General features: G+C 39.3%; 1 protein-coding gene across 1 annotated transcript in view; it reads right to left on the bottom strand.

Annotated features, from left to right (window-relative positions):
* The window catches only part of MCF2 (MCF.2 cell line derived transforming sequence), a 105,020-nt gene that overhangs the window by 5,809 nt on the left and 72,819 nt on the right, over positions 1–26,392 (bottom strand). The window contains exons 14-25 of the mRNA XM_074278371.1: positions 24,018–24,047; positions 23,563–23,651; positions 18,223–18,289; positions 16,761–16,876; positions 16,589–16,658; positions 13,893–13,985; positions 12,788–12,880; positions 10,558–10,683; positions 9,381–9,602; positions 5,767–5,859; positions 3,030–3,108; positions 2,564–2,627 (exon numbers count right to left, since the gene is read on the bottom strand). Coding sequence (XP_074134472.1) covers positions 2,564–2,627; positions 3,030–3,108; positions 5,767–5,859; positions 9,381–9,602; positions 10,558–10,683; positions 12,788–12,880; positions 13,893–13,985; positions 16,589–16,658; positions 16,761–16,876; positions 18,223–18,289; positions 23,563–23,651; positions 24,018–24,047 — 1,142 coding nt within the window. The remainder of the gene's footprint in view (positions 1–2,563; positions 2,628–3,029; positions 3,109–5,766; positions 5,860–9,380; positions 9,603–10,557; positions 10,684–12,787; positions 12,881–13,892; positions 13,986–16,588; positions 16,659–16,760; positions 16,877–18,222; positions 18,290–23,562; positions 23,652–24,017; positions 24,048–26,392) is intronic.

Raw genomic sequence — 26,392 nt, 5'->3', positions numbered from 1 at the left:
CCTTAAAAGAATGCTAGTTGGTTTTTCACCAGCTGTTAAGAAGTCAATTACTGCATCAAACCTAGCAGCCTTTAATCCTATTACTTATGGTCAAAGCCTGAGTATTGAAAAGTACTGAGTGCCCAGAAGGATGAAGACCTCCTGTGTTAACTCGGAAAGGCTCTGAGAATGAATCAGCCAACATTCCCCCTGGCTGTGGCCAGCTCTGAAAGGCCGTGCATGTACAAATCAGGGGGAAAACAACGCTTGGTGCTACCTATCAGATGGAGCGGGAATTTCTAAAAGCAACTACTTAGAAATCCCCAGGCCCGGATTTTCGAGGTTTAACTCTTGCTGAATCCTACACAAATAATCTATAGTAAAAAACCAAAACCAAAACCAAAAACAAAAACAAAAACAAAAACAAATACAAAAAACAACAAAAACACAAAGGTGTCACGCTGTCAGGTCAAGAATTCTGGGTGAAACACCAAGAAGGAAACCTTGAGCCTTTCTCCCTCTATGTAGAGAAGATCTCAGTGGGTTAGAGGCCAAGGGCTTGCAACTGAGTCTGCTGGAAAAGATGTGAGAACTGAGGGAAGCCTGAGGACATTGGGATGTTCAGTGGGGTTAGAGGGGAACATTGGGTTCAATTCTATTCTGGGTCCCCCTAAAAAGCATTCATTGGAATAGCTGCATCCAGCATTACCCCAAAACTCCAGCCTTGGTCCTGTCCAAAAAAATAGGCAGAATCAAACCTTGGGAAAAGAGCAATGTGTATATGTCTCACCCCTGCTGAAATGTACTCGACAAAAGCGTCAGATACTTGTCTCTGCAGAGAGCTATTCTAAGTCCCGGGGACAGGGAGTGGGTGCTTGGGGGTACAGAGTAAGTCCGATAACCAGTCACTAACCATCAAAATCAAGCACCAAAACACAAGAGTTTGAACCTCCATCAAAGACAGTTCCACCCAACTTGTATTGGAGCTTGGAGCTTGGAGCTGTGGCTTGTAGCTAAACCACTTGGACCACTGCTACCTTTCTCTTTCTCTTCATTCACCAGATCTTTCCCAGCTCTGACATTCTCTATTCATAGCCAGAAGTCTGGTTTGAGGAGAGTTCAAGATTTCTGTCCTGGTCAGTGATCAGAGAATCAGACTTGGGTCATGGATTCTAAACATCTCATTTCATAGAGGAAGATGCTGAGGTTCAGAGAGAAGATATTGCCCCTAACATGCAGGTGGTGGCTGACAAAAGCCCATTAATCATGGCACTAGCTCCAGCAGCAAGTCACTTTACTTGGAATCTTGGAGGGCCTGAGATCAGTATGACTTCTTGAGGAGACGTAAAACTAGTTAAAAATAATAATAATAATAATAAGCCAAACTGTCGCCACGCATGCCTCTTTCATTTTCAAAACACATCCTCAGCCATGTACAGACTTTAAGGAAGATATCTCTCACTGTGACGCAGAACAAAGAATGGAGCTGTCTTGTAAGGAAAAGGAAAGAGCACTGGATTCAGATTCCAAGGACCTGGATTCAAATAGTACTCTCCTTCCCTCTCTGATTTTCAGTTTCTTCCTCTGAAAATGAGGGAGTGGAGCTAGGGTGTATCTGAAATTACATCTAACTCTTCCCTTACAAACTTAGAACCCTCAAAGACACATGCTAGATACTATAATCCGCAGTCTCCTGTCTGACCCATATACTACCTCCAAACTCCCTGTCCAGGTGTGGAGTGAAAGGAGTTTAGAAAACTCAGAAGGATGATTTGAATGAAGAGAGAAATATAAGATTAAGGCTGGCCAAAATGCACCGATTGGCGAGTAAGAGACTCAGCTAGAAATGCATAATGTGGGCAAAGAGCTCTGTGCCCACTAGCCCTGAGAGAGGAGAGTTAAAATCGAGCACAAGTACTGGGCTAGAAGATACACCTGTGTCCCTGTTGTTGCTGCAGCTAGGATTACCGTGCCCTCAGCCCTTTCTCAGCTATGATACTGTCCCACGAATCAGGGCAGACTTGCTAAAATTCCATCTCCACCCAATAGTTAGAGGTGGTAGAAGTTGGTCAAATGACTGGTAGGTAGTTGCAATTACAGCACAGAGGAAAAGTAGAAGCTCAGAAAAGCTTGGCAGTCCTCCATCCAGAGGAGAAGCAGAGTTCTCTCTCAATATGTGTCACTCTCCTGGAAATCAACAAGCTGAATGCTGAGGAGACTACACAAAGTTCATGACAGCAACCATCACATCTGGGGGTCTCCCCAAGAGTTATTGCCCACAACAACTGTAGTTCCACAACCCCCACCATCATGACAGTCTGACAACTCAATGTCTGGCTTCGAGTATGCAAAACAACATGCATGTGCAAAGCAATCTAGCCCTTCACCCAGTGTCCCATTGCAGCAATGGTCGGATGCCATCTGGTCCCATATTGAAGCACAAAATGAGGAAAGTGATACATGTTTTCCCTTTGATGAGTGACTGTTGGGCTGAAAAGGGGTGTTGAAGAACAAATATGGTTCCACATCTATGTTTCTTCATTCCAGACAAGATACATGAGAGTAGGGACGGTAAGTAACTTACCCTTCAGTCCGCTGAGAAACACTTGGAACAGCTTCTGCAGCCTGGTTCCGCTGCTGGTTCTCAACTACAAAGAGAACCCAGATTTCCAGTGGTTACGATGAATACAGAAAAGCTGCCATTCCCTATTTTTTTCAAAGACTAGCTATGGCTTAGACAACAATTATTAGCACTGAGTAATACTAATACTAATTCCGACTGATTGAGAAGAGGTACTGATTGCTTGCTGCCTTGGGGAGGGGGAGAAGTAAGAGAGGGAGGGAGAAAAATTTGGAACACAGTCTTACAAAAATGGATATTGAAAAATATCTTAATGTGTATTTAGAAAAATAAAGGACTAGTAAGAAAAAAAGAAAAAGAAATAAATAGAAATAGAAATACAATAAAAAAAGAAGTTCAATCAAAGCAGGGGGGTAACCCTCCTCTCTTCTCCACCGAGCCCCAAGCCAGTCTGTAGTGCCAACATTACCTCTCCCAACTTCTTGCTGCTTGATCAAAATTTTTCTTATTTCATTCAACCAGGCTGTCTTGGATTCCATAGTCTGGGCCTAAAGAGGAAGGACAAGGTTACATTCAGTGACTTCCTGGAATCCAGCCTTGGAATGATAGAATGAAGGGAAGTGAGAGAGAGCCAACAGGAGGCATTCTCTAGGAGCACCCAAGTTCTGTATTTAAATGGAAACTGAGCAGTTGACCCTGGGTGTCAGTCAGCACCACCTTCAGTAGAAGTCATCAAAGCATTTTCAAGTTATCCCTGAACTTGAGGCATAAGCACCTAAACCAACACAAAACCAACACCAAATATGGGCTTTCAACGTTTATGTGGGTATGTTTGTGTAGGTCACCTTTGTGTGAGTTACACAGGAAGGAGTCTTTCAATAATCTTTACTTGAGGTAGGTGGAGTGACTTGCCTAGGGTCACAAGCCAATTGATATTTAAGTTCAAATTTGCATTCAGGTCTTCATGACTGCAGGTCCAGTGCACTGTCCATGCCGCCACCAGTTGTCTTTTAAGAAAAATAAAGCAAAACCATTTTGTTTCTGGGTTGACAATTAAGACTTCGTTTGGGGTACTTGGGAGGAGAAACTACCCCATCATGAAGAGCTATAAATTCTTATATTTAGAACTTAAAGGGGCCTTTTAAGGTCATTAAGTCCAACTCCTTATGTAATAGAGGAGGAAATTGAGGCTTAAGTCACATGAGGCATAATGGGAGCCCAGATGGTCCTTTTCCCTACAGTATTTCACTGCAGATAAGATATATGGAGTTGCCTGGGGCACTGAGAAATTAAGGGACTGGGCCAGGATCAAGAAGCAGGCTCGGAAACCAGATTTTATGCCCGTGAGAGCTCTAGAGACTATGCCATGTTGCCCCTATTCACTGCAATGATTTCATTAAAAAGTGATCAATAACCCCACTAAAGGAGCAGAAAACTTTGAAACCAAAAATGCTGTTTTGAGTTGTTTTGCATTAATGTCCAGTTCTTTGTGACCCCATTTGGGGTTTTCTTGGAAGAGATACTGGAGTGTTTTTACCATTTCCTTCTCCAACTCTTTTTTTAGATGAGGAAACCGAGGTAAATAGAGTGAAGTGACTTGTCCAGGATCACCCAGCCAGTAAGTGTTTGAGGCCAGATTTGAATTCAGGAAGAGGAGCCTTCCTGTCTCCAGGTGTCCCTTTTTCTACTGTACTACCTAGCTTCCCCAAATCAGTAATAGCAGGATAATATTATATTTGCTGCTAGGAAGGAAAGAAGGAAGGCAGACAGGAAGGAAGGGAAGGAGAAAGGGAGGGAGAAAGGAAAGGAAGGAAAGAGGTAGGGAGGAAGAAGGGAAGGGAAGGGAGAAAGGGGAAAAAATGGAAAGAAGGAAAAGAAAATGAGCAAATACTCAAAATCACATATAGTCTTGCATTAGGTGCCTTCGTGTTTTGTACCCCCTTCACGCCAAAACAAATTAATTATAACATTGGTGACAAAGATCTAGGTTCAAATGGCAACTCCCAGATGACTTGAGTTTCCTTCTCTCCTTTCCTGAAAGAAAAAAGCTGAGGGGAGCCTGCAGCACACCTGGCTGTGGCCCCAATCATGTGTCTGATAAGAAAAGGCCCAAATCAGGTGGCCACGGTGGCTGGTCCAGTAATTGTTTCAAGTACTGCCGGAGACCACAAAAAGGGCTCCATCTTTGTAGGCGCAGCCTGGAGCACTTAATTAGCATGACAAAGCAGCTACCTAGAGGCCAGCTAAAACAGACCCTCCCAGGGGAGGGATGCAGCCATCAGCTTCCAAATCAGGAGAACAGATTCTAATACTGGCCCTGTGGCTACTTCACAACCTCTCAGAGCTATTTCCTCATCTGTAAAAGGAGAGGGTTGAAAGAAAAGACTCCAGTGTCTCTGTCCAAACTCCAGGACCCCTAGGTGGCACTGCAGCGCACAGAATACTAGGCCTGGAGTTGGGGAGATTCCTCTTCCCAGGTTCAAATCAGCCTCAGACACTTACTCATAGGGTAACCCTGGGCAAGTCCCTTTACTCTGCTTCCCTCAGTTTCCTTATCTGGAAAATAAGCTGGAGGAAGAAATGGCAAAAACATTCCTATATTTCTGCCAAGAACACCCAAAAGGAGATCACCGAGAGTCAGACATGACTGAACATAAACAACAGCATGACTTCTTCCAGTTCTAAATCCACCATCCAATGATGTGAATATACTGAATGAGTCCTTTCCCACATCTGGGCCTTAGTTTTCTCATCCATAAAATGGAGGCCTTATACTAACTAGATTCCGAAGGACCCTTCCAGTCCTAAATATGTAATCTTACTATCGTCGTATCTGTGTGATATCAGACATGTTCCTTCCCCTCAAGGAACATTGGCTTTATCATCTGTAAAGGGGGGTGAACTTAATTATCTCCAAGACTCCTTCCCTGCTCTAACATTTTCCAATTTGCTAAGTAAAAGTTCTGTAATGATATGACTACGCCATAATTTATACAGAGGATATCCTCCAAAGAGAAATCTGTATAGATCTGTTTGGGAAATCAAATAGTGTTTTAAATAGTCTATGGAAAAGGAACTCTGATGGAAATCTTTGTGAAATAAAAACAGACCCCTTGACTTATGAGCTCCATAAATTGAAACTTGTAGCTCACAAGTTTTGTGGAAGCAGGGCTCAGCAGGAGAGGCCATCTTAGAAAGTTGCTAACCTGCAAGACATACACTTCTTCACGCCCACTGTACCAGATTTCAAATTTGCGGCTATCTCCTTTCACATTCTCAGTGATTCCAACAGCAGTCATCTGCAAAACAAGGAGAGACATCCTCATGAGCCTTTTATTTCAAATTTCAAATTTAACCAGGGCCATGCACTGTATCATATTCTACATAAAAAATGTCATGCTCCCTACAAAATGAGCATTTTATACTCAGTAATTATGAATTACCAAGCTACAAATTCTATTGTAGTTAAGAACATATAAATGTTTTTGGTGAAACATTAGAGCTCAACTCTAAGTACTCATTGTAATTTGGAAAATGGATTAGTAGTTCTAGAGGAGATAAAAAAAAAAAACAAATATTATAAATGCAAGCCAAGTGATTCATTTTAAATTGGTCCTATGTAAATCTTTTAAGTAGGCGCTGTTTCAAATGAACTACATGGTCTTTTTTCACAGTTTTTTTTAATCAAAGAGAAATAATAATGCCCTTTGAGTTCAATGAGAAAATGTACAAGAAATTGATTTAGGACCCCCATTTTCTGTTACTTGGTTACCTGACACATTTATTTCATTTTATCTAACTTTGTTCCACACCTTGATTCCCTTTACCCTTCACCATCAACACCCTAGAGAATAACATGTTTCTGCGCCAATGGTATATACCCTCTTCCCTACCAACTCCTTTCTTCTCCCCAATGGAATTGTGTACAGATTGTGCTATCCCATTTTCTTCTCTTTTAGTACTAATAGTCCAACTGATGCCCTCTTAAGCATTCTTCTCTCACAGATATACTTCCATATTTTCTTTAATCCTTTATATCTTCACAAGTGAACTGCTCTTAGAAGACCTTTTCTGTACCTACAGAAGAGTAAATGTGAACATCATGACCAGTTTTGAAGAGAAAGAATACATTGATTCCATTGGTTTATGGAACTTCTAATGAGGAATTCCCTCTAGCCATGCAATTTAGCAACTATTGTGAAATTTGTAGGCTCAGAAAATTGCCTACAGATAGATATCAAGAAATCCATCTGCATGGCCTGTTACACTAATGTGCATCAACTAAGGATCATGGGCTCAGCACAAATACACATTTCAACTAAGACATTTCTCTGCATAAAACATTAGACTCATTTCCAGTGCCAGAAAGAATCTTGGAGACCACCTAACCTGAGGCCCATGTACCCCCCCAAGGGGTATGTGACATTATAGAGCGCAGAACTCTGGAGAAGTATACTTGAAACAAGAACACTTACAGTAGGATGTTTACTCAGTGTGATTGATGAGATAATGGTCCTCTAGTTCACATATACTTAGTACTTAATATGGTGATATAATAATTCTACAGTTAGCACATGCTCAGTGTGCTGTAGTGATGTAATCGTACTAGGGTATTTAAGGGCTGAGAGTTTTGGAGAAAGACACAGTGAAGAGAGTGTGAGACTCGAGTGTGTGTCTCGGATACAGACACAAAGAAGACTCTGGACATTACATGACATGAATGGTGAAACGAAATGCACCTTTATATTCATTAACCTCTAACTGAAATTTAACATTTCCTTATATTGTTTACAAACATATTTCCAAGGAGGGGTCCGGTCTTCACCAGACTGCAATAGAAAAAGTTAGGCTGATCCTTAGCCATGTCCAACCCCCTCAATTTTACAGATGGGGAAACTGAGGCCCAGAGAGATAAGACAATTTGCCAGAGGCCACATAGCTGGTTCATAGCAAAGCCAGGACTAGAATCCAGATTTCCAAATGACTTCCCAATGAGTTTTGCTGCCAAAATATTTGAATCATTTCTTTTTTTGGAAAAATAAATCTATCAAGTTAGAAATCCTGTATCCAAAGTCACCCTTTGGTGGTAAAGAGATACACTGTAGCACTCAAATCATATGCCACAGAAGGAAGAAATGGCCCAGGAGAACACCCATTCAGATGACCATATTTTCTGAGCCAAAAATAAGGACATGTGGTCTGACAAAGGAGATTGTTTTTACAAAGCCTCATTCAAAGGAAACATTTTTTATCTAGACACAGGGACTGTCCTGGAAATCAGTTGGTTACCTAGCCAAGAGTTGGCAACAAAATCAGTTCTCTTTATTAAAAAAAACAAGGACTTCAATATTTATACATGTCATTTTCTGCTCCCATACTCCTCCCCAACCCTGTCTCCCTATTACAGAGATCAAGCATAAGTATTTTTTAATTTTTTCATATATATAAATTCTCTCCCGGTGGTAGGAAACAACATCCCTGAAACTCTTAAGGCTTGCTAAGAGCATCTGAAGAGGTTCGAAGAGTGATTAAATCACTATCCCACTTCCAGCAAACAGATTTTAATTACACATAATTCCCACCTCTTCAACTGCTCTTACCACCGGGTTGGGGATGGGTCCATCAGGAAGGAAATTAGAACGAGAATAAAAACTCTTGAATTTGTTCATCAAAAGCAATGGGAAGATTGGGGGGGGGGCGGGATGTGACATTTCACAGCCAATAGATTCTAAATACCCTTTGATCATAAGATATCACCATTGGGGATATACCCCAAACATAGCAAAGGCAGAAGGGAAACAAGAACATTTGCAATGACATTTCTGTAGTGGCAAAGGACAAGATGGAAGGTGAGCAACCACTAACTCAGGGAAGAGATAAACAGACTGAGGCATATGATTGTAGTGGAATGCACCAAGAAAGGTACACCATAAAAAAAGGCAAACATGAAGAATTCAGAGAACAGTGAACAGAATGAGAACAACAATATATACAAAGAAAAACAACACTGAAAAACACAATTCTGATTAAAATGCTAACCAACTAAGACTTTAGCTGACTGACAGTGAAACAGGTCTTCCATATTTCAACAGATGTATCTTAGGGGATGAGGAATGAGGCATATAGGTTCAGATATGACCAATATGCTTATTGCTTTTACCTAGATTGAGATTTTTTTATCTTTCTGTGTTGTGGATCCCTCTGGTAAACTGATAAAGCCAATAGATCCTTCTCAAGAGTAATGCTTTTAAATGAATAAAATAAAATGCATAAAATTACCAAGGAAATACAAAGTTAGTACAATTTAAACTGATTTGTTTTCCCCTCTTCTGAGTACACAGGCTCCCCCTGAAACTTGTTCATAGACCCCCTTTGGGGTTATGGATTCCAGGTGAAGAACTCCCGGCAGAGATATGTGTCTTTATTATTAAGGTGAATTCTAATGGGTCTGAGGAAAGCACCACTGGGAAGTGAAACTGATTTTTTTTAAAGCATCCATAAATCTAAGGAAAGAGAGAAATACAAGAGAGAAAATGTGAATAAACATCATAGGCACTAATCTCTGAGTCCAGCTCTGCTCACAGAACTCTTAGAAAAGTGTACCAGAGACAGAACAACGTGTTACATGGCAACAGTACAACACAGCGATACACAGCCCATGAGGGAGGGTTTCAGTAGCCAGCACAAGCTGTCTACACAAACCAAAGGAATACCCCTGTACAGGGTCACCTGCACATGACAATGAGTTTTCAGAGGAGGCCTGGAGAGAAAGAAATACACATGGATGCATCATTATGGCAAGAGATTAAATATGTCTTACTTTCAAATGGTGCTTAAAGCTGTAGAAGGGTGTTTTCTCCCGTCCGTCTCCATGTTCATTTCTCCTCTTACAGAACACAATAGCTTTCTCATACAAGAAAAGGTGGCGTTGCATGGGCTTGAATCGGGCAAAGTCCTTCATTTTGGTGGCACCTTTTCTATGACTAATCCACACACTGAAGGATCCTTGCATTAATACCTTGCCCAAGTCACTTAGGTCACCCTAGAAATGAAATAAAAAAATTTAAAAAAATTAGTGCTCCAACTAAGACGCCAAGAAGCAGAAACGGTTTATGTTGGAAGGGTTATGGGAGGAAAGACATATGACATGAATACTCCTAGGCAAAACTATGAATTAGTGTAGCCTTTCTGGAAAATAACTTGGAATTATACAAGAAAGCTCTTTTTATCCAGTCCCCCAATGACACTACTAGACAAGGATGATGACTGAGGCAGAAAGAAAGGCTCCATACACTAAAGTATCATAGCTGAGCTTCTGGCGGCCAGCACAAAGCTGGAAACAGAGCATGTGTCCATCCACTGGAGAATGGCTGAGTGAACTGTGGTATAAGAACACAGAGCAGTATTATTGTGCCATTAGAAATGACATATATGAAAAATTTGGAACTGCACTGGAAGACCCATGGGAATAGATACAAAGCAAAGAAAGCAGAATCAGGAGAATAATTTAGGCAAAGGCCATTATGATATAAAGAGGGTAAAATGGTTTAGCACCAACTGAAGATTGAATACAGTCACCTAGCTTAGTCCCAGAAAAGTCATGATAGAACATACTCCCCCCCCCTCAGTAAAGAGGTAGGGGACTGCTTTTGTTCAATGTCATACAACCTCAGGAGAGAGAGCTGTTTTGGGTAGTTTTGTTTAACTTTCTTTCCTTGTTACCAGGGAGGGTTCAGAGGATAGTGAGAAGCTGATGGTATGTCAAGGAAAGGGTATGGTATAAACCCAAAAGGCATCAATAAAACACACACACATATCACTCCTAAACTTGAATAGCATAACAACACACATATTGAAGTGCTCATCCAAGTGGATGTCTTCATATCTTCAAGTGAATGAAGCATAACCAGTTTTGTTCATGATGTGCTCTCATCATCCCCATGGTTTATATAAAACATTGGTCCCTAGGATATACATAATTACTGGTCCCCACTTACATCATAACCAGTAATGGCAGTCTGATGCATGGAATCATTGACTGACTTCAGTAAGTCCAACATTGCCTCAAGAGCTTCCTGGAGCTCGTGAACTCCTTCGCAGCTAGCACTGTACTTGAGTAACTCCTAGAGAGAGACATCAGAATCCAAACTCAATATTGCTCTGATATTAACAATTCAAGAAAAGAAATAGATGAGAGTTTTTTGGGTTTTATTTCCAGGATAACACAACCTGTCCGGTGGAGTTCGGGGAACATGGCACTTGCCTCACTTGTCACTTTAGTGCTACAGTAACTAATTCTGTTCTAAAATGTGGAAGATATAAAACTGGGGCTTGTGGTTAAGAAGCAAAGGCTCCCTAAAGCACTGGGCTTCTACAATACTCAGGGTAACCATGTAAGAGGCAAGAGCTGTACATAAATGAGAGAGAGAGACAGATTAGGCTTGGAAGAAAGAGAAGCTGCGTCTGAGTTCCAGCTCTCCTTTGTACCAGCTTTAGGTACCTTAGTTTCCTCATCTATGAAATCAGGGATAATAACACTTTCACCATCTTCTCTACAGGGTTGTTGGGAGCAAAACTCTGAAGAGTAAATATAAAATTGAGGTATCATTAGACCTTGTGAGGGGTCTGCACACAAATGCTTGCTTTATTTCTGTGGCACATGGTTCAAATGTATAAATATGCCCCAAACCTGGACTGCTCCAGGATAAAAAAAAAATAGAAGCCACGTCAATACTCTGGGGGAACGCTATCTTTATCTTTTCCTGAGGAAACCAAGCAACCTCTCTTGCAGCACTTTCATTCCATTAAGAGACAGGGGTTTGCATTTTTAATTTTTATTAATTCTTATTGAAGGCTATGCATATAAGTTCCTCATAAAAACCCCAGGAAAACAGCTCTCTGGATAGCTAATTAAATGGCAAAGACAATTCCAGATGTTCTCAGTGGGATGATGGCTGGAGGTTTATGCCAAAGGGGCTTTCTCACATGGGATATGACTCAAAAAATGGGCATACCTTGACTAATGTCATTAGATAATTCCCAAAAATTTTAAATTAGGAGAAACGACGTTTCAGGGGGCGCCAAGCATCATATATCAGTAATAAGCAATGCTGCAGTAAGCCGACTCAGGGGAGTTAAAACCACAAGGGCTGACGCATGAGCTCCATGCCAAACATCTGATTAGCATTGCAGAGACAATGAATGATACCATGGAGAGGGGCTTCGAGATAATGTACCAATGATGCCGCTGTGAACAGGGATTGGTTGGGGCACCATTATGCAAGATATTCCCAAATAATGCTTTTATTGGCAAATCCTTTGTCCTGCATTTAAATCTTTCCACAGTCTGGCACCCACTAACCTTTCTGATCTCATTTCATATTCTCTTCTTCACATATTCTCCATTCAAGGTGGATTCAAGCCTGCTAGCTGTTGCCTATAGAAAACAGTTTGTCTTCCTCACTCATCTCCGTGCCTTTTCATGGTTGGCCTTCCATAGTTGTGTACTTCCTTCTAATCCTGTCTTTCAGAATCCCTAGTTTCCTTCCAATCACAGCTTAGACATCACTTCCTATCTGAAGTCTTTCCTAATTGGCCCCATTCATTAGCACTTTCTTGATCTTAAAGTTTCTTGTAATTATTATCTTTGTAATACAAAAATCATTTCTCCCTAGTAAAATATAAGCTTCCCAAAGGCAAAGTTTTTTTTTTGTTTGTTTGTTTTTTGCATCCCCCACCTTAGCTCAGTGTTTGGCACGTACTTAATATGTAGTATTTAATAAAAAAAAATATGTCTGGGGCAGCTAGGTGGCGCAGTAGATAGAGCACCTGCCCTGAAGTCAGGAGGACCTGAGTTCAAATCTGACCTCAGACACTTAACACTTCCTAGCTTGTGACTTTGGGCAAGTCACTTAACCCCAATTGCCTCAGCAAAAATAAATAAATACATACATAATAAAAAATAAAAATAAAAATTTGTCACAGTGAATTAAAATAAATGAAGCCATATGACCCCCCAGTGGTGACTTAGGACACCAAGAGGTCAGGCACTGATGGGCAGACATTGAAAGGATGAAATCTGCCTCCTCAGTATTTGGAGAACACAGAATAACACAGTATGGTCCTTGACTTGGCAAGTCCCAGAGTCCACCCAGTCCAAATGCAGCTTAGAGAGCTACAAAAATCTTTTGTGATTTTCCCAGAAATTAATAAGCATCATGTGGATACCTTCAAAAGCAACTGATATTTTGTCAGGCGCTGTACTGGTTTGAGCAGATAGGAGTCCAGGCCAAGTTTATGATCCAGTTTCTTTTGGCATTCCTTTGTCACAAAAAAAAATAATAGAAAGATCAATGTATCTGAATTATACCATGTACCCATAAAAGTGCCACTTGTTAAATGACTAGTTCAAAAATGTTAATATCCGTTAAACCTCAAATAGAATAAAGAGAAAAGAAAGAAAGAAACCAGACGACATCCAGATGGCATAAGAGCTTAGTGTGTATAAGACAGTTTAGAAAAGACTGGAAATTTTCCCATTAATGTGGTAGAGGGGAGCCCCTAAATTCTACAATCCTAAGAAGCACTAGGTTTACTGAATAATTTACACTTTAAAATGGTACATTAGCACTGAACTGGTACGTTAAAGAGATGTATAAAGGAAAAAAAGCATTTAGGGAAAGAAGGATGGACTGGGGATTAATGTGAAAACATTTCCAAATACATTGATGCAAATGAGTATGAGTTCCACAGTCCAAAGGCCAGGAAAAAAATTAGTCTGAGTTGAAAAGAAATCACATGGGATGTGCATAAAGGATTTTTTCATAAAACAGGAAAACACAAGGCACATCACTTGTGCTAAATATTAAATTACTGGCACACTAGCATCAGATACTGCATGGCCATGATCTTGGCTCCTAAGATCTGGGGACCTCTAATTAGGCAGACAGAATTTGGGCTAATGGGGAAGAGAGGTACAACAGAAGGTCAGAGGGCAGCAATGAAATAAGGGTAGTTTACAGAGATGGAGGAGAAAATTAGGCAATCAACAAAGTACAGCACTCTTGGATGGTCTGCACAGTATAATGAATAAAGTGCTAGAGACTCAGAGACAGGAAGGCATACTTTCAAATCGACTTCTAACACTTAACTGGCTGTGTGACCTTGGGAAGTCATTTAACCTTAGTTTCCCCATTTGTAAAATAAAAGGATTGGACCCAATAACCTCTAAGACCCCTTCTAGCACTCAATCTATGGGGGGCAAGTCTAATAGCAAAATCCCCAGATCCCCAAAGTCACTTTTCCCTACCCTCTCCAATAAAATAATACTCACCATGAAAAATACACTTTCTGAGTGCTGTCTCCAAAGTAGCTCAGATCTGGGTTTGTTCTGACAGTACTTCTCATAGATCTGAAAATCATTCCTCTGGAAGGTAAACAAAATGCAATATTGTTGTCCTTTTCCAAATGGATCAGTCACAAGGCTAGATTAGAAGCTTGAATGAAGGGATATTAATGCCTACAGAGCACAGGCCCGTACTGCATTATGATTTGACATGCTGACTACCCTGTGACCTTGGACAAGTCCTTTTCTCTGCCTGGCCTGTTTTGTAAAATTCTGTAAAATAAGGGGCTTGAACTATGCCTTCTGAGATGTTTTCTTCTAGATCTAGGAATCTATTGTGATGCTGGGCAAGTCATTTCTCTTCCTTGTAAAAAGAAGCAGTTGAGCTAGATGGCCCTCTGAGGACATCTAAGATGTTATAGTCTTATGAACTCAGAAAACATTTAGCAAGTACCTACTATGCATCTCATACTCGTTAGATACCAAAAGGGAACAAATGCTACAATTAATGAGTTTTAGGCCCCCACTTCACAGTCTTGAAAGTTAGAATGAAAATTATAATCTACTAATAGAGCCTTGCAGCTATCTCTCTCAAACTACTTTGTCTTTAACCATTTTCTGTGTATTTCTATTTCTCTTCTTTCTATTTATTGCTTATATACTCATACAGGTTATCCCATGTCAAGCCATCAAAAAGTCTAGCTATTAAAGTGTAAAACTGCACTGAGACTTTTGGGATCCCCTACATCTGTTGTCTCCCTGGTTAGAAATGAAACTACTTGTAAACAGCCAGTGTTTTATCTATTGTATTCATCTCCTCAGCATCTAGCACAGTAAGTAGCACTAACTGAAACAATAAATATTGGCCAGTTTGCCGATTCTGAGATCAGGGAGGGTGTCTGAAATTTCTACGCGTGCTAGCTGCCCGTGACTACAGGCATGTCACTTCATCTCTCTGAGTTTCAATTCCCATACCATGGAAAGGAGCTGGAGAGCATGAAGAACAGCAAGCAGAGAGGGATACCACTTATGTCACAAAGAACTGAGTTCAATTCCTGCCTATATATAATGTGCCATTAGCTAGTGGGCAGACAAAGGGGTAGAGGATATAGTCCCTGCCTTCAAGAGTCTGACAATCTATTGCATAAAAATATACACAACTATACAACAAACAACTATACACAACAATATAAGACAGAAGATCGACTGTTGTCGCCGAGTCGTTTGTAGTCGACTATGTCTGACTATGACCCCATTTGGAGATTTTCTTGGCAAAGATCCCAGAGGGGTTTGCCATTTCCTTCTCCAGCTCATTGTACAGATGAGAAAATGGAGACAAATGCAGTGGAGTGACTTGCCCGGGGTCACACAGCTAGTAAGCTTCTGAGGCTGAATTTGAACTGATGAAGATAATTTTTTCCTGACTCCAGAACTGGCACTCCATCCACTGCAGGGCCCAACCTACCTGCCCAAAAGATTTATAGGCCTAACCAAGTTATCACCTATCACCAAGAAACTCCAGTGGCTCCCTATTCCCTCTAAGCTCAAATATAATCTCCTCTGGCCCTTAAAGCATTCCTCTTTTTTCAGGATTCTTACATATTACTCCACTTTGTAAACTTTATAGTCCAACATGCTGATCAGCTTTCTGTTCCTCACACACAGTGTTCGATCTTCCAGCTCTATGACTTTGCAGAGACTGTCCCCCACGTGTGGAATGTCCTCTTGCCTCCCTTCTGCCTCTTAAATTCTTGGTGTCCTTTAAGCCTCAGTTTAAGCTTGATTTCCTGCAGAAATTTTTCTAGTTCCTCCCAAACCCCTGCAGCTACTACTTCTGTCTCCTCTATAGTTTCCTTGTCTTCATCACACACATCCTGTACATGTACATATATACATATATATATACATATACATATATATATACATATATATACATATACATATATATATATACACTTCACTAAAACATAAGGTGTTTGAGGGTAGAAGCTTTTTCCACTTTTTCCTTCATATCTCAAATGGCTTAGCATGTCTGGCACATAGTAAGCATTTATTAAATGTTCATCAGGTGACTGGTTGATTAAAGATGACAAGTCTCAGAAAATTACAAAAGGAATGAGGATGGAAGAAGCCACCGTGGGCTAAGATGCTCTGGGAGGACCTCACAGAAGAGGGATGCTCCTATGCTCAGCTTTTGAGGATAGGACAGAATCTAGATATGTGGCGGAAAGGGAGGGAGGGGCCAGCACTCCAGGCTGGGTTGGGGCAATCAAAAATTTACAGTGTTAGAAAAATATACAACATGCTTTGGGTATAGGGAGTTACTGATCACCCCAGAGAGGGTAAGTGATTTAAACAAAAAACAAAAACACATTTTCGATGGCTTTCAGTGGTAAATAGCCACTAAAGACTGTTTTCAGTGCTAGGGCTCCAAGAATGTACATTTAAAGAGAAAGTGCCACCTGTATTCCTGGGTCTCTGTTTAATAAAGGGCAACAGTCTTACAATGGCTCATATACAAATGTTCTATAGGCCAACTAGGCTCCCTTCGCTACAGCAAGGCAGGAATCTTTAAACCTGGAAAACAGCTACCTAAGAAATGCAGGTCAAGAATTCCTGTTCCCCGGGATGATTCTCTGGGAAGAGGAAAACCACTTTGGGAGATGAACAGTGATTTAACAAACCCTTTCAAGGAAACAAAATCCCACGCGTTGTGGAGCTTCAAGGCAGCTTTCCAAGCTGTGCAGAAAAATCCTGTGAAAAGTTGAGAGAAAAGATAAGACAATTCTTCTACTGGATATATGGGAGGGAAAATAATTCTATGAAGTAAGAATGTCTGATTCATCATTAACGTACCTCTTATGAAATTCGTAGATTTCAGGCATGTTCCCAAAGAGAACATCCTTCCTGGTTCTCAGGGACATTGGCATAAGTGGCATCATCTCAGGATTGTCCATCTCTGCTCGGTAGCCCTGGCCAACCCCAAAAGAGACATCAATTTATTAAGTCCAGAATTTATGTTGCCTAACAATTTTGTCACTCCCAACTCCTATTACTGGTATTATCCTTATTTCAATGGATAAGGAAGCTGAGGTTCACAAATGTTGTGACTTTTTCAGGGTCATAAAGTTGTCCAGTGTCAGAGAGAGGATTTAGGAATTTGAGTCTTTCCTAACTCCAGGTCAGTGTTCTTTCCACCATCCCATGCTCACTGCCATGAGCCTATGACTTCCACTAAAGTATCCTGAGCAACTTTTCATTAACATCCATGTCTTGGTCTCAAATGTTGCCTTTTGAACTTCTTGTGCCATCATTATTGTAACATATGCTGGCCAAATGGGTAAAGCAAGGATCTTACTTCACTTTGAGTTCATTATGTAAGCAAAAAGCTATTCTTTCAACTACAGAGCAACGTGTTGTGCTGGTACCAGAGTACTGCCTGGGGATTGCGATATGTGATGGAAATGGCACTGGATGTGGGGTTCAAATGACTTGGGGCTCAGTTCTATCCAGTTCAGCCAAGACTTGAGCAAGTCCTTTCACTCTGCATTTTGAGTTTTCTCATCCATGAAAATAAGGGCAATGATACTCCTTCCCTACCTAATTGTCAGGGTTGTGGTTAGATGCAAATAAGTAGTCGTAATATGATTATAAAACTTACATTAAGCACTAAAAGACTATAATGTCATATGGATGTTAGCTCTTTCACACAGGAGTTCTTTTTTTCTTTTTGAAAGTGTATTTTAGCATCTGGCATATAATAAGCCCTTATATATATACCTTGTTCCATTGGACTGGAGTTCCAAGTGAAAGAAACATCCTATCCGTTCTCATTCCCCTCTCTTTCTCTTTCTCTCTCTCTCTCTCTCTCTCTCTCTCTCTCTCTCTCTCTCTCTCTCTCTCTCTCTCTCTCTCTCTCTCTCTTTCTCTCTCTCTGTCTCTCTCTCTTTCTCTCTCTCTCTCTCTCTCTCTCTCTCTCTCTCTCTCTCTCTCTCTCTCACACACACACACACACACACACACACACACACACACACAACTTAGTCTAGAGCGAATATGAAAAATCAAAACAACAAGGCTTGGAATTGGGAAGACCTGCTTTCAAATATGTCCCAAGAACACTCAGCTGTTGTGAAGATTAAAGGAGACAATGTATATAAAAGAGCTATGTGGCATATTCAAAAAGACTTGTGCAGTTTTAAGATTCAATAACTTAAAACCACAACAAGACTTTTAAAATACTCCGTATCAATGCAAGCTATTATTTCTCACAAGGAGAAGGAGGGGAGGAAAATGACTGAAACACAATGACACTCACCACCAAGACAACGAACAGCTCCTCTACATATACCCTCTCAGTCTCTATTAGCTCATTTATGACGTGTCTGGGGGGAAAAAAAGGGAAAACACCTTTAATTACTAGAATCTCCATTTCTTTGGTATCTTAAAATTTATAAAAGCCGAAATAAATCCCATGTAAGTCCATGAAAACACGACTTCCCATCAGTCAGGATTGCATTGTCAACTGAGAATCAGGTAATCTAAGCCACAGACAGAACACATGCTAAGGCCTATAGTCAAATTGAGAAACTAAGTTCTTCAGGATTGTAATGTCAGTAACTGAAATCTTGCTACAAGATTTCTAACCTAAGCTTTATGTTTGCTTATTTTCCCAACTCTTGAACCAAGTCGAATGGGTTTTAATAATTTATTCTGGAGACTGAAAACAACAACCTATTTTTTAAAAAAATTATTGGCAAGGAATGGATTTGAAGCACAAGAAATTGGATTTGACTAACTGTGTCACCTCAGATAAATCACCTCCCCTCTCTGAGTCTGTTTCTTCCTCTGTAAAATGAGGATTAGATGCTTTTAAAGGTCCCTTCCAGGACTGGGTTATCCAACACTCCAATGGATCTACACACATAACCACAAGATAAACATATATAGCCCATCCAATAATGCAAGTTAAAACTCATCTATGACTGCCCATTTTTCGTGCCCTCCCATAAATTTACTATAAGGAAGGGTAGTCTACCCAATGAGCAAGGAGTCTTTCTCCAGTTCTCCTGATATCCTGAAAATACCAGTGGAGCATATGGAATACTTTATTCTTATTAAAATTATCGACCCTATCTTCTTTTTTGATCTATATAATAATGATTTATCAAAGTTTATAACAAAATCTGATCCTTACATGCTTAGGTTTAGTTTTTTTTTTTTCACATAATTTAAAAATGTTTCCCAAATTAGACCAACTAATTTAGTGTCAACAAGTGTTTGTCTTCCTATACTCACTCCAATAGTGACCATTTTTTGTCATCTTTGCCAATTTGCTGGGTATGAGCTAAAGCCATAAAATTATTTAAATTTGCATTCCTTAAAATTTTAATAACTTGGAGAAATCTTTCACATTAATTGTTAATGGCCTGCAATTCTATTCAGAAATGTTTGCTCATATCCTTTGATTATATATCTAGGAAGGAATAGCTCTTGATCCTATATATTTGTGTTAATTCCCTATATATCTTGGATACAAGACCCTTATTAGAGAAATTTAATACAGAGTTCCCTCTCATTATTATGATGGTACTGATATATTTTTCTTTTATATCACCTGCATTTCTCAATGCTCCCATCCAAACATACACTCCTAGTCAATCATTTATGGTAAAGAATAAAAAGCAAGAACAAAAAAGTCATCAAAATTAACCCACAAATCAAAAAGTATGATCTTATATGTAATATGCCATATATGTGATACATTATATCTACAAACAAGCCAGAGGAGGATAGGAAGGTACCTCTCCCCTCTCTTCTTTGGCTCAGTCATTATAATTTCTGAACATTCAGTTTTGATTCTCTTGTTATTGTTGCTCTTTCCATTTATACCACTGTAGTCACGGGCACACTGTTTTATTTAGTTCTGCTAACTTCACTCTGTTTTAATTCTTACAAATCTTTCCATGCTTTCTTGTATTCATCTTTTCTTACAGGACAGTAATATTCCATCACATTCATCTACCAGTTTGTTTTAACCACTCCATAATCAGTGGGCATTTTCTTTGTTTCCAATTCTTTGCTATCACAGAAAATGCTGCTGTAAATATTTTAGTGTATATTGGGTCTTTTTTGTCACTGACATTTTTGGAGTATGTGACAAACCATGGATTCTTTGAGTCAAAGGGCATGGATATTTTAGCTACTTACTTTGCATAGTTCCAATTTACTTTCCACAACAGATAGAACAACTTACAATTCTACCAGGAGTGCATCAATTTGCCCATTCTTTCTACAACTCATCAAATTTTGGAGAACTATGACAACTCATGCAAAAACTTCTCAAAGGAAAGTCAAAGACAGAAATAAAGGTATCATCTATGCCAAATATCCATAATAATATTCTTTTTAATAGAGAGAAACTAGAAACAACATGGGTTTCCATTGGTGGTTTGGTAGTTAAATACATTTTGGGAGATAAATGTAATGAAATAATTGTTGTTCAGTCACTTCAGTCACATCCAACTCTCCATGACCCCATTTGGGGTTTTCTTGGCAAAGATAATAGAGTGGTTTGCTATTTCCTTCTCTAGCTCATTTTACAGATGAGGAAACTAAAATGAGCATGGTAAAGTGACTTGCCCAGAGTCACACAGCTAGTAACTGTCTGAGGCCACATTGAACTCAGGCCTTCCTGACTCTAAGTTCAGTGCTCTATCCACAGAACCATCTAGCTGTTCCTTATGAAATAGTCTGTGCTGCCAAAAAATAATGAAACTGAGGAACTAAGAAACACATGGGAAGACCTATATCCAGTGATGTAGAATAGAGTGTGCAGAATCAGAAAAACAATATATACAATAATAATGGAAATGTATATCCTTCCTTCTATTGAAGGGGGAGGGGACTAAGTTTGGAATATTGCCTACATTGTCAGATGAGGTTGATATGTTGGTTAGTTGTCTTTTATTTAATTATTTTTCTTTGTCACAAGAGAAACTGCCTTGGAAGGAAGGCATATATACAGAAATGTCTGCAGAGTTTTTTTTTTTTTTTTAAAGGTATCAATAAAACTTCTTCTAAAAATTTAAGTAGTTAAAAAGTTCCCTGGAAAAATATCACAACAATACTGAGATTTTCTAGACAACAGAATTGTTTTTCCTATATTTATAGCTCCCAGAGAGGCAATACAATGTAGCGGCGAGAGGGTTGGCGAGCTCTGTGATGATAAATGTTTAACAACTGTATCTCTGGAAAAAATATCTGCATGACACACTTATAAGTTTAATCCAATCATTAATGTTTTCACCATCACTTTCTGAAGTCTAGACTAATTGTGTCAAATTCCAATAAAATATAGGGGGCATTAAACCATTGATAAGTATCCGTGCAAACCTCATATTGAATTAGTTTTCAAAGGTAATGTCATCTATATTTTATCGTATTTTTATTTATTCTGTTAAACATTTCCCAATTACATTTCAGTCTCATTGAGGCTACACTCAGGAATTTTGCATCTGTGGCCTGTGGGCTGCATATATGACATCTCTGGTCTAATTAATAAATGGAATAATAAATAAAGTCCTTATTTGTAGAATTTGCCAATTTCCAAGGTGTGAATGCTCACACTAACACAGGAATCTCTCATAAGCTAGTATGAGATAGCCCTAGAACACATTCTTAGTATCAGGAAGCCCTAGCCCTTTTTGTAGAGGCTAGAAACTGTAAATTGGGTAGATGTCCATCAATTGGAGAATGGCTGAATAAATTGTGGTATATGAATGCTATGGAATACTATTGTTCTGTAAGAAGTGACCAGCAGGAGGATTTCAGAGAGGCCTGGAGAGACTTACAGGAACTGATGCTGAGTGAAATGAGCAGAACCAAGAGAACATTATACACTTCAACAATGATACTGTATGATGATCAATTCTGATGGACGTGGCCATCTTCAACAATTCGATGAACCAAATCAGTTCCAATAGAGCAGGAATGAACTGAACCAGCTACACCCAGGGAAAGAACTCTGGGAAATGAGCGTGAACCACTACACAGCATTTCCAATCCCTCTGTTTTTGTCCGCCTGCATTTTAGATTTCCTTCTCAGGTTAATTTTACCTTATTTCAAAGTCCGATTCTTCTTGTGAAGCAAAATAACAGCATGGATATATATACATATATTGTATTTAACATATACTTTAACATATTTAACATGTATTGGTCAACCTGCCATATGGGGGAAGGGGTGGGGGGAAGGAGGGGAAAAGTTGGAACAGAAGTGTTTGCAACCGTCAATGCTGAAAAATTGCCCATGCATATATCTGGTAAATAAAAAGCTATTAAAAAAAATCAGGAAGCCCTAAGTTCAAAACCTGCCCCTGACATATACTACTTTTTGTATGTCCATGGGCAACTACCTAGTATGTCTGTTTCCAAGGCAACTGTCTAAGAGTATATGTTAGACATGAGTAGCTAAGCTGTTTCAAGAGAGGAATTTTCCTCCAATGGTGACATCGCTCATCAGGGACTACCAAAACAAAACAAAAAAATAAATAAATAAATAAACGTATTTTCCTCACTTTATTACCATTTCAATGAGTGTTTAAACCCCAGTTCTCTCCCTGCCTTTAGTGTCTCTGTCACTTGAGAATTTTCTGTGACATACAGTAGACAGAACCCTTGCCCATTTTAGAAATCTGCCTGAAGACAGTAGTTATAGAGCTTCTGAACATAGCCTTAGTTCAAATTCATTTTCAATTCCAAATAGGAGATTCACTATGAAAGAGGAGATTCTTCTTCTACCTAGCATGAATAACAATTTAATCTAACTTCTCACTCATTGGGCACTTTAAAGTATCTCTGAGCTAATCCCCTCAGGAGTATTTTTAAGTCCTGCCTCATAAACTTACTACTTGTGTGACCCTGGCCAAGTCACATGATTGTTTTCTTATCTGTAAAATGGTGATAGCAATATCATCAAGCTGGCATAGCTGGGAAGGAAATAGTGTTTTCAAAGTGTTCTTTAAACCTTAAACTCTTATGATCTTGTATTATTATTAGCAAAATGTCTTTACATTCTTATATATCACTATAAAAACAACTATTGCAAAATGTGCTATATAACATTACCTTCTACTTTCTGCACACTTGATGGCTTCCAAAGTGCTTTCAAGCACATTGAGATTGTGTTATTTTCCCATTTTACAGAGGAGGAAGAGGCATAAGAGGGGGAAAGGATGATCAAACTTATAAATTAGAAATTAGAAAAAAATCCAGCTCTTCAGTGTCCTGGTCTGATATGTGTCTCTGTTCTCTGTGTTCTTGTGTTCTCTGTGTGTGTGTGTCTCTGTTTCTCTCTTTCTCTGTCTCTGTGTGTCTCTGTCTCTCTCTGTCTCTGTCTCTCTTTCTCTTTCTCTCTGTGTCTGTCTGTCTCTGTCTCGGATTCCCCTACAATGCCCCCAATTTAATGGAGAATGCCCCAGGGTCTTATGGGAAGTACAATGCCAAGCTAAAATTAAAACCAGGTTATCTGGCTACCAATACAGTGTGCTTTCCATTACATCATCTTATCTCCCAAGTTTCAGGGAACTTCTATCTGTTAGAATAAGTATGAATGAAAAGGGTTGGAAGAAAGGAGTCAGGACAGAGGGGACTATACCTTTTAAGCACATGCAAGCTGTCATCATTCTCTGAAATAAAGTACTGTAAGGAATTTCTCTTCTCTTGATAATCATGCATCACTTCAATCTGGAAGACATTTAAAAGCAATACAAATCAGCTTTAAAACAAAAACAATTTAGGAGCTGCACAGTACTCACTTCATATTAGGTCTTAGCATGAGACAGTAACATCCATTTTAATGACCTTCCCACCTAAATATAAATCATAAAATATCAATCATCTGCAATTTTCTGAAGCCACATTCAAGAGTAGCAAACTGATAAGCTGTGATTCCATAGTTAATTTCAGAATGTCCAGCATATGATTTCCCAGCCTTTTAATACTGCTCATGACTCTTCTATAATGAAAGAAAGTCACTTGCAGTTTAGAGATGGTTAAATGACTTGCCTGTGGTCAATCTTGGCTATAAAATTTATTAGCAATGATTCTTACTTTTCGTGAGTTTTGATTTTTTCTTGACTTCTTCCCAGGAAGAGAGAGATCAAAGGAGAATTTCAAAGAAGAATTAAAGTCCATTCCTTCAATAAAAATAAAGAAAATATGAGAATCATCCATTTGACTTCAATATGAACACTGAAATATGTGTATCTCATTAATACTGCTTCAAAGATAATACCCAGAACAGTGAGGTGAAGAGGAATTTTTAATATTTGGACTTCATCCTGCGGGGAATCAGGAACTTGCAGGTTAAATGAACCACAGGGTGAGCCGTAGCAGGGATTCCATTTCACATAATAATAGTACAATATCTTGGAGGTCTTTAAAAATGCTGAACAATCAGTAATAGCCCTCACACTCTGCATAAAAGCTTCAACAATTATTCGGATCATCTTAAAAATGATTTGACTAAGGCAGGGAGCTTAAATAATCAGACCAAATACTCCCAAACAGCCAGCGACTGGGCCAGCCAAAACTGGATTCTAGAAGTTTTAGATTCCAAGGGGTAAGAGCTAAGCTAATACTCAGGGAATGAACACATTTGAATCCTTAAAAAACAAATGGGAAATTCTAGGATGGTTGTGCTTTCGATACCCCATAGCTCACTATTTCTGTTTATATGAAAAGGTTAAAAAAAAATCTCTGGGGTTTCTTACAGTGCAGAAACTTTTCTCCACATTTCAGGTGATAACTCATTTATGATGTAGGAAATAAGTCTAAGTAATTGTCTTAAGTTCACAGACATTGAGGGCAGTATAAGACAAATAAGCATCTAAGGTAAGACTTCTGCTCGGGATATCCATTAGGTAGTAGGAGAGTATATGGAGAATTCTGAAAATCGTTTTTATAGAGATGATGAATCCAGGAGAGCTTATCAGATCACCAAATGAGATAAGATATTTGGGCCACAGTCTAGGATGAACATAGTTATGGAAGGGGTGTAATCTGCTTTGTGGAGGGTACTCATATGTGGTAAACCCAAAATGCTCATGAAATCACAGATCCTTTATATATTCAGGCAGTTAAGGGGACACAATGGGGTTAGGCCAATTTGATTCAAATCCCACCTTACATGCTTATTAGTCTTATACCTCCCTCAGTGTCTGTGAACTTCAGATTACTTAGGACTTATTTCCTATATCATAAGTGAGTTATCACCTGAAATGTGGAGAAGAGTTTCTGCACTGTAAGAAACCCCAGAGATTTTTTTTTTTACCTTTTCATATAAACAGAAATAGTGAGCTATGGTATATCAAAAGCACAACCATCCTAGAATTTCCCATTTGTTTTTAAGGATCCAAATGTGTTCATTCCCTGAGTATTAACTTAGCTCTTACCCCCTTGGAATCTAAAACTTCTAGAATCCAGTTTTGGCTGGCCCAGTCGCTGGCTGTTTGGAAGTATTTGGTCTGATTATTTAAGGAAGTCTTGAGCTCAGAAAGAATGCATGGAAGAGCTCAAACAGGATCTTAAAAATCATGTTAGATAGAAGGAAAATTGGGAAAGAAAATGAGAGTGACACAAGAGAATTATAAAAAAAAAAAAAAGAGTCCAGAGTTTGGAAAAAGAAAACTACTGCTTAAAAAGTAGAATTGGCCAAATGGAAAAGGGGATACAAGATAACACCTTATACTCACTAGAATGACTCTTGTGAATATTTTATTATTAGATTGGCCTAACAAACCACAGAGAAGCATACAATAGGCTGTAAAACATTGCTAAAAATGGCTTGTGTTCAAATAATAGGCCAAAAAAGGATCCATTTGAGGATGTGTATGAGTAGAAATGAAGGTAGGCCACTTATGGCAAAGGTAACAAGTGCACAGCCCAAATATGATATGAGTGTCTTCAAAATCCTAAAAACTTGAAGGAAAGCCTGGTAGAACCTTGGGAGAAGAGTTTAGGAGTTCATGGAGAAGAACTACAGGACTAAAAAGGCATGAATATGTTGCAGTCAATACCAGTGGGCCACCCACATAGACAGGATTCCAGCTCCATCAAAGTATTCAAGTATTGCCCTATTTCAACCTGGGACAGTTTCTTTGCTAACATTCCTCCTTGCCACTCTGACTTTCTTGTCATGTAGCTGCCAACAACATATGTCTTTCCTGAAGCAATGTTAACCACAAATGGCCAATATGTCATCAGTGGGAAAGAGTCAAACAAATTGCCAACTTCTCCTTTGCAACCAGGCAAACTGTCCTAAGCTTTCTTAGCCACATGACTTCCAAAAGATTCCATGGCATACTGAAAGTAGTGTCACCTTCCCTCCAGAATCAAAAATGTTATTTGGGAGAGAAATTGTTTTTAATCTCAATGCCCTTAAAAATCCTGCTATTTGCCATCATGTTGCTCACTGACAGTATTTT

The sequence above is a fragment of the Sminthopsis crassicaudata genome, chromosome X (assembly GCF_048593235.1).
Source record: "Sminthopsis crassicaudata isolate SCR6 chromosome X, ASM4859323v1, whole genome shotgun sequence".
Taxonomy (NCBI): Eukaryota; Metazoa; Chordata; class Mammalia; order Dasyuromorphia; family Dasyuridae; genus Sminthopsis; species Sminthopsis crassicaudata.
This window is presented reverse-complemented; position numbering and strand designations above follow the sequence as displayed.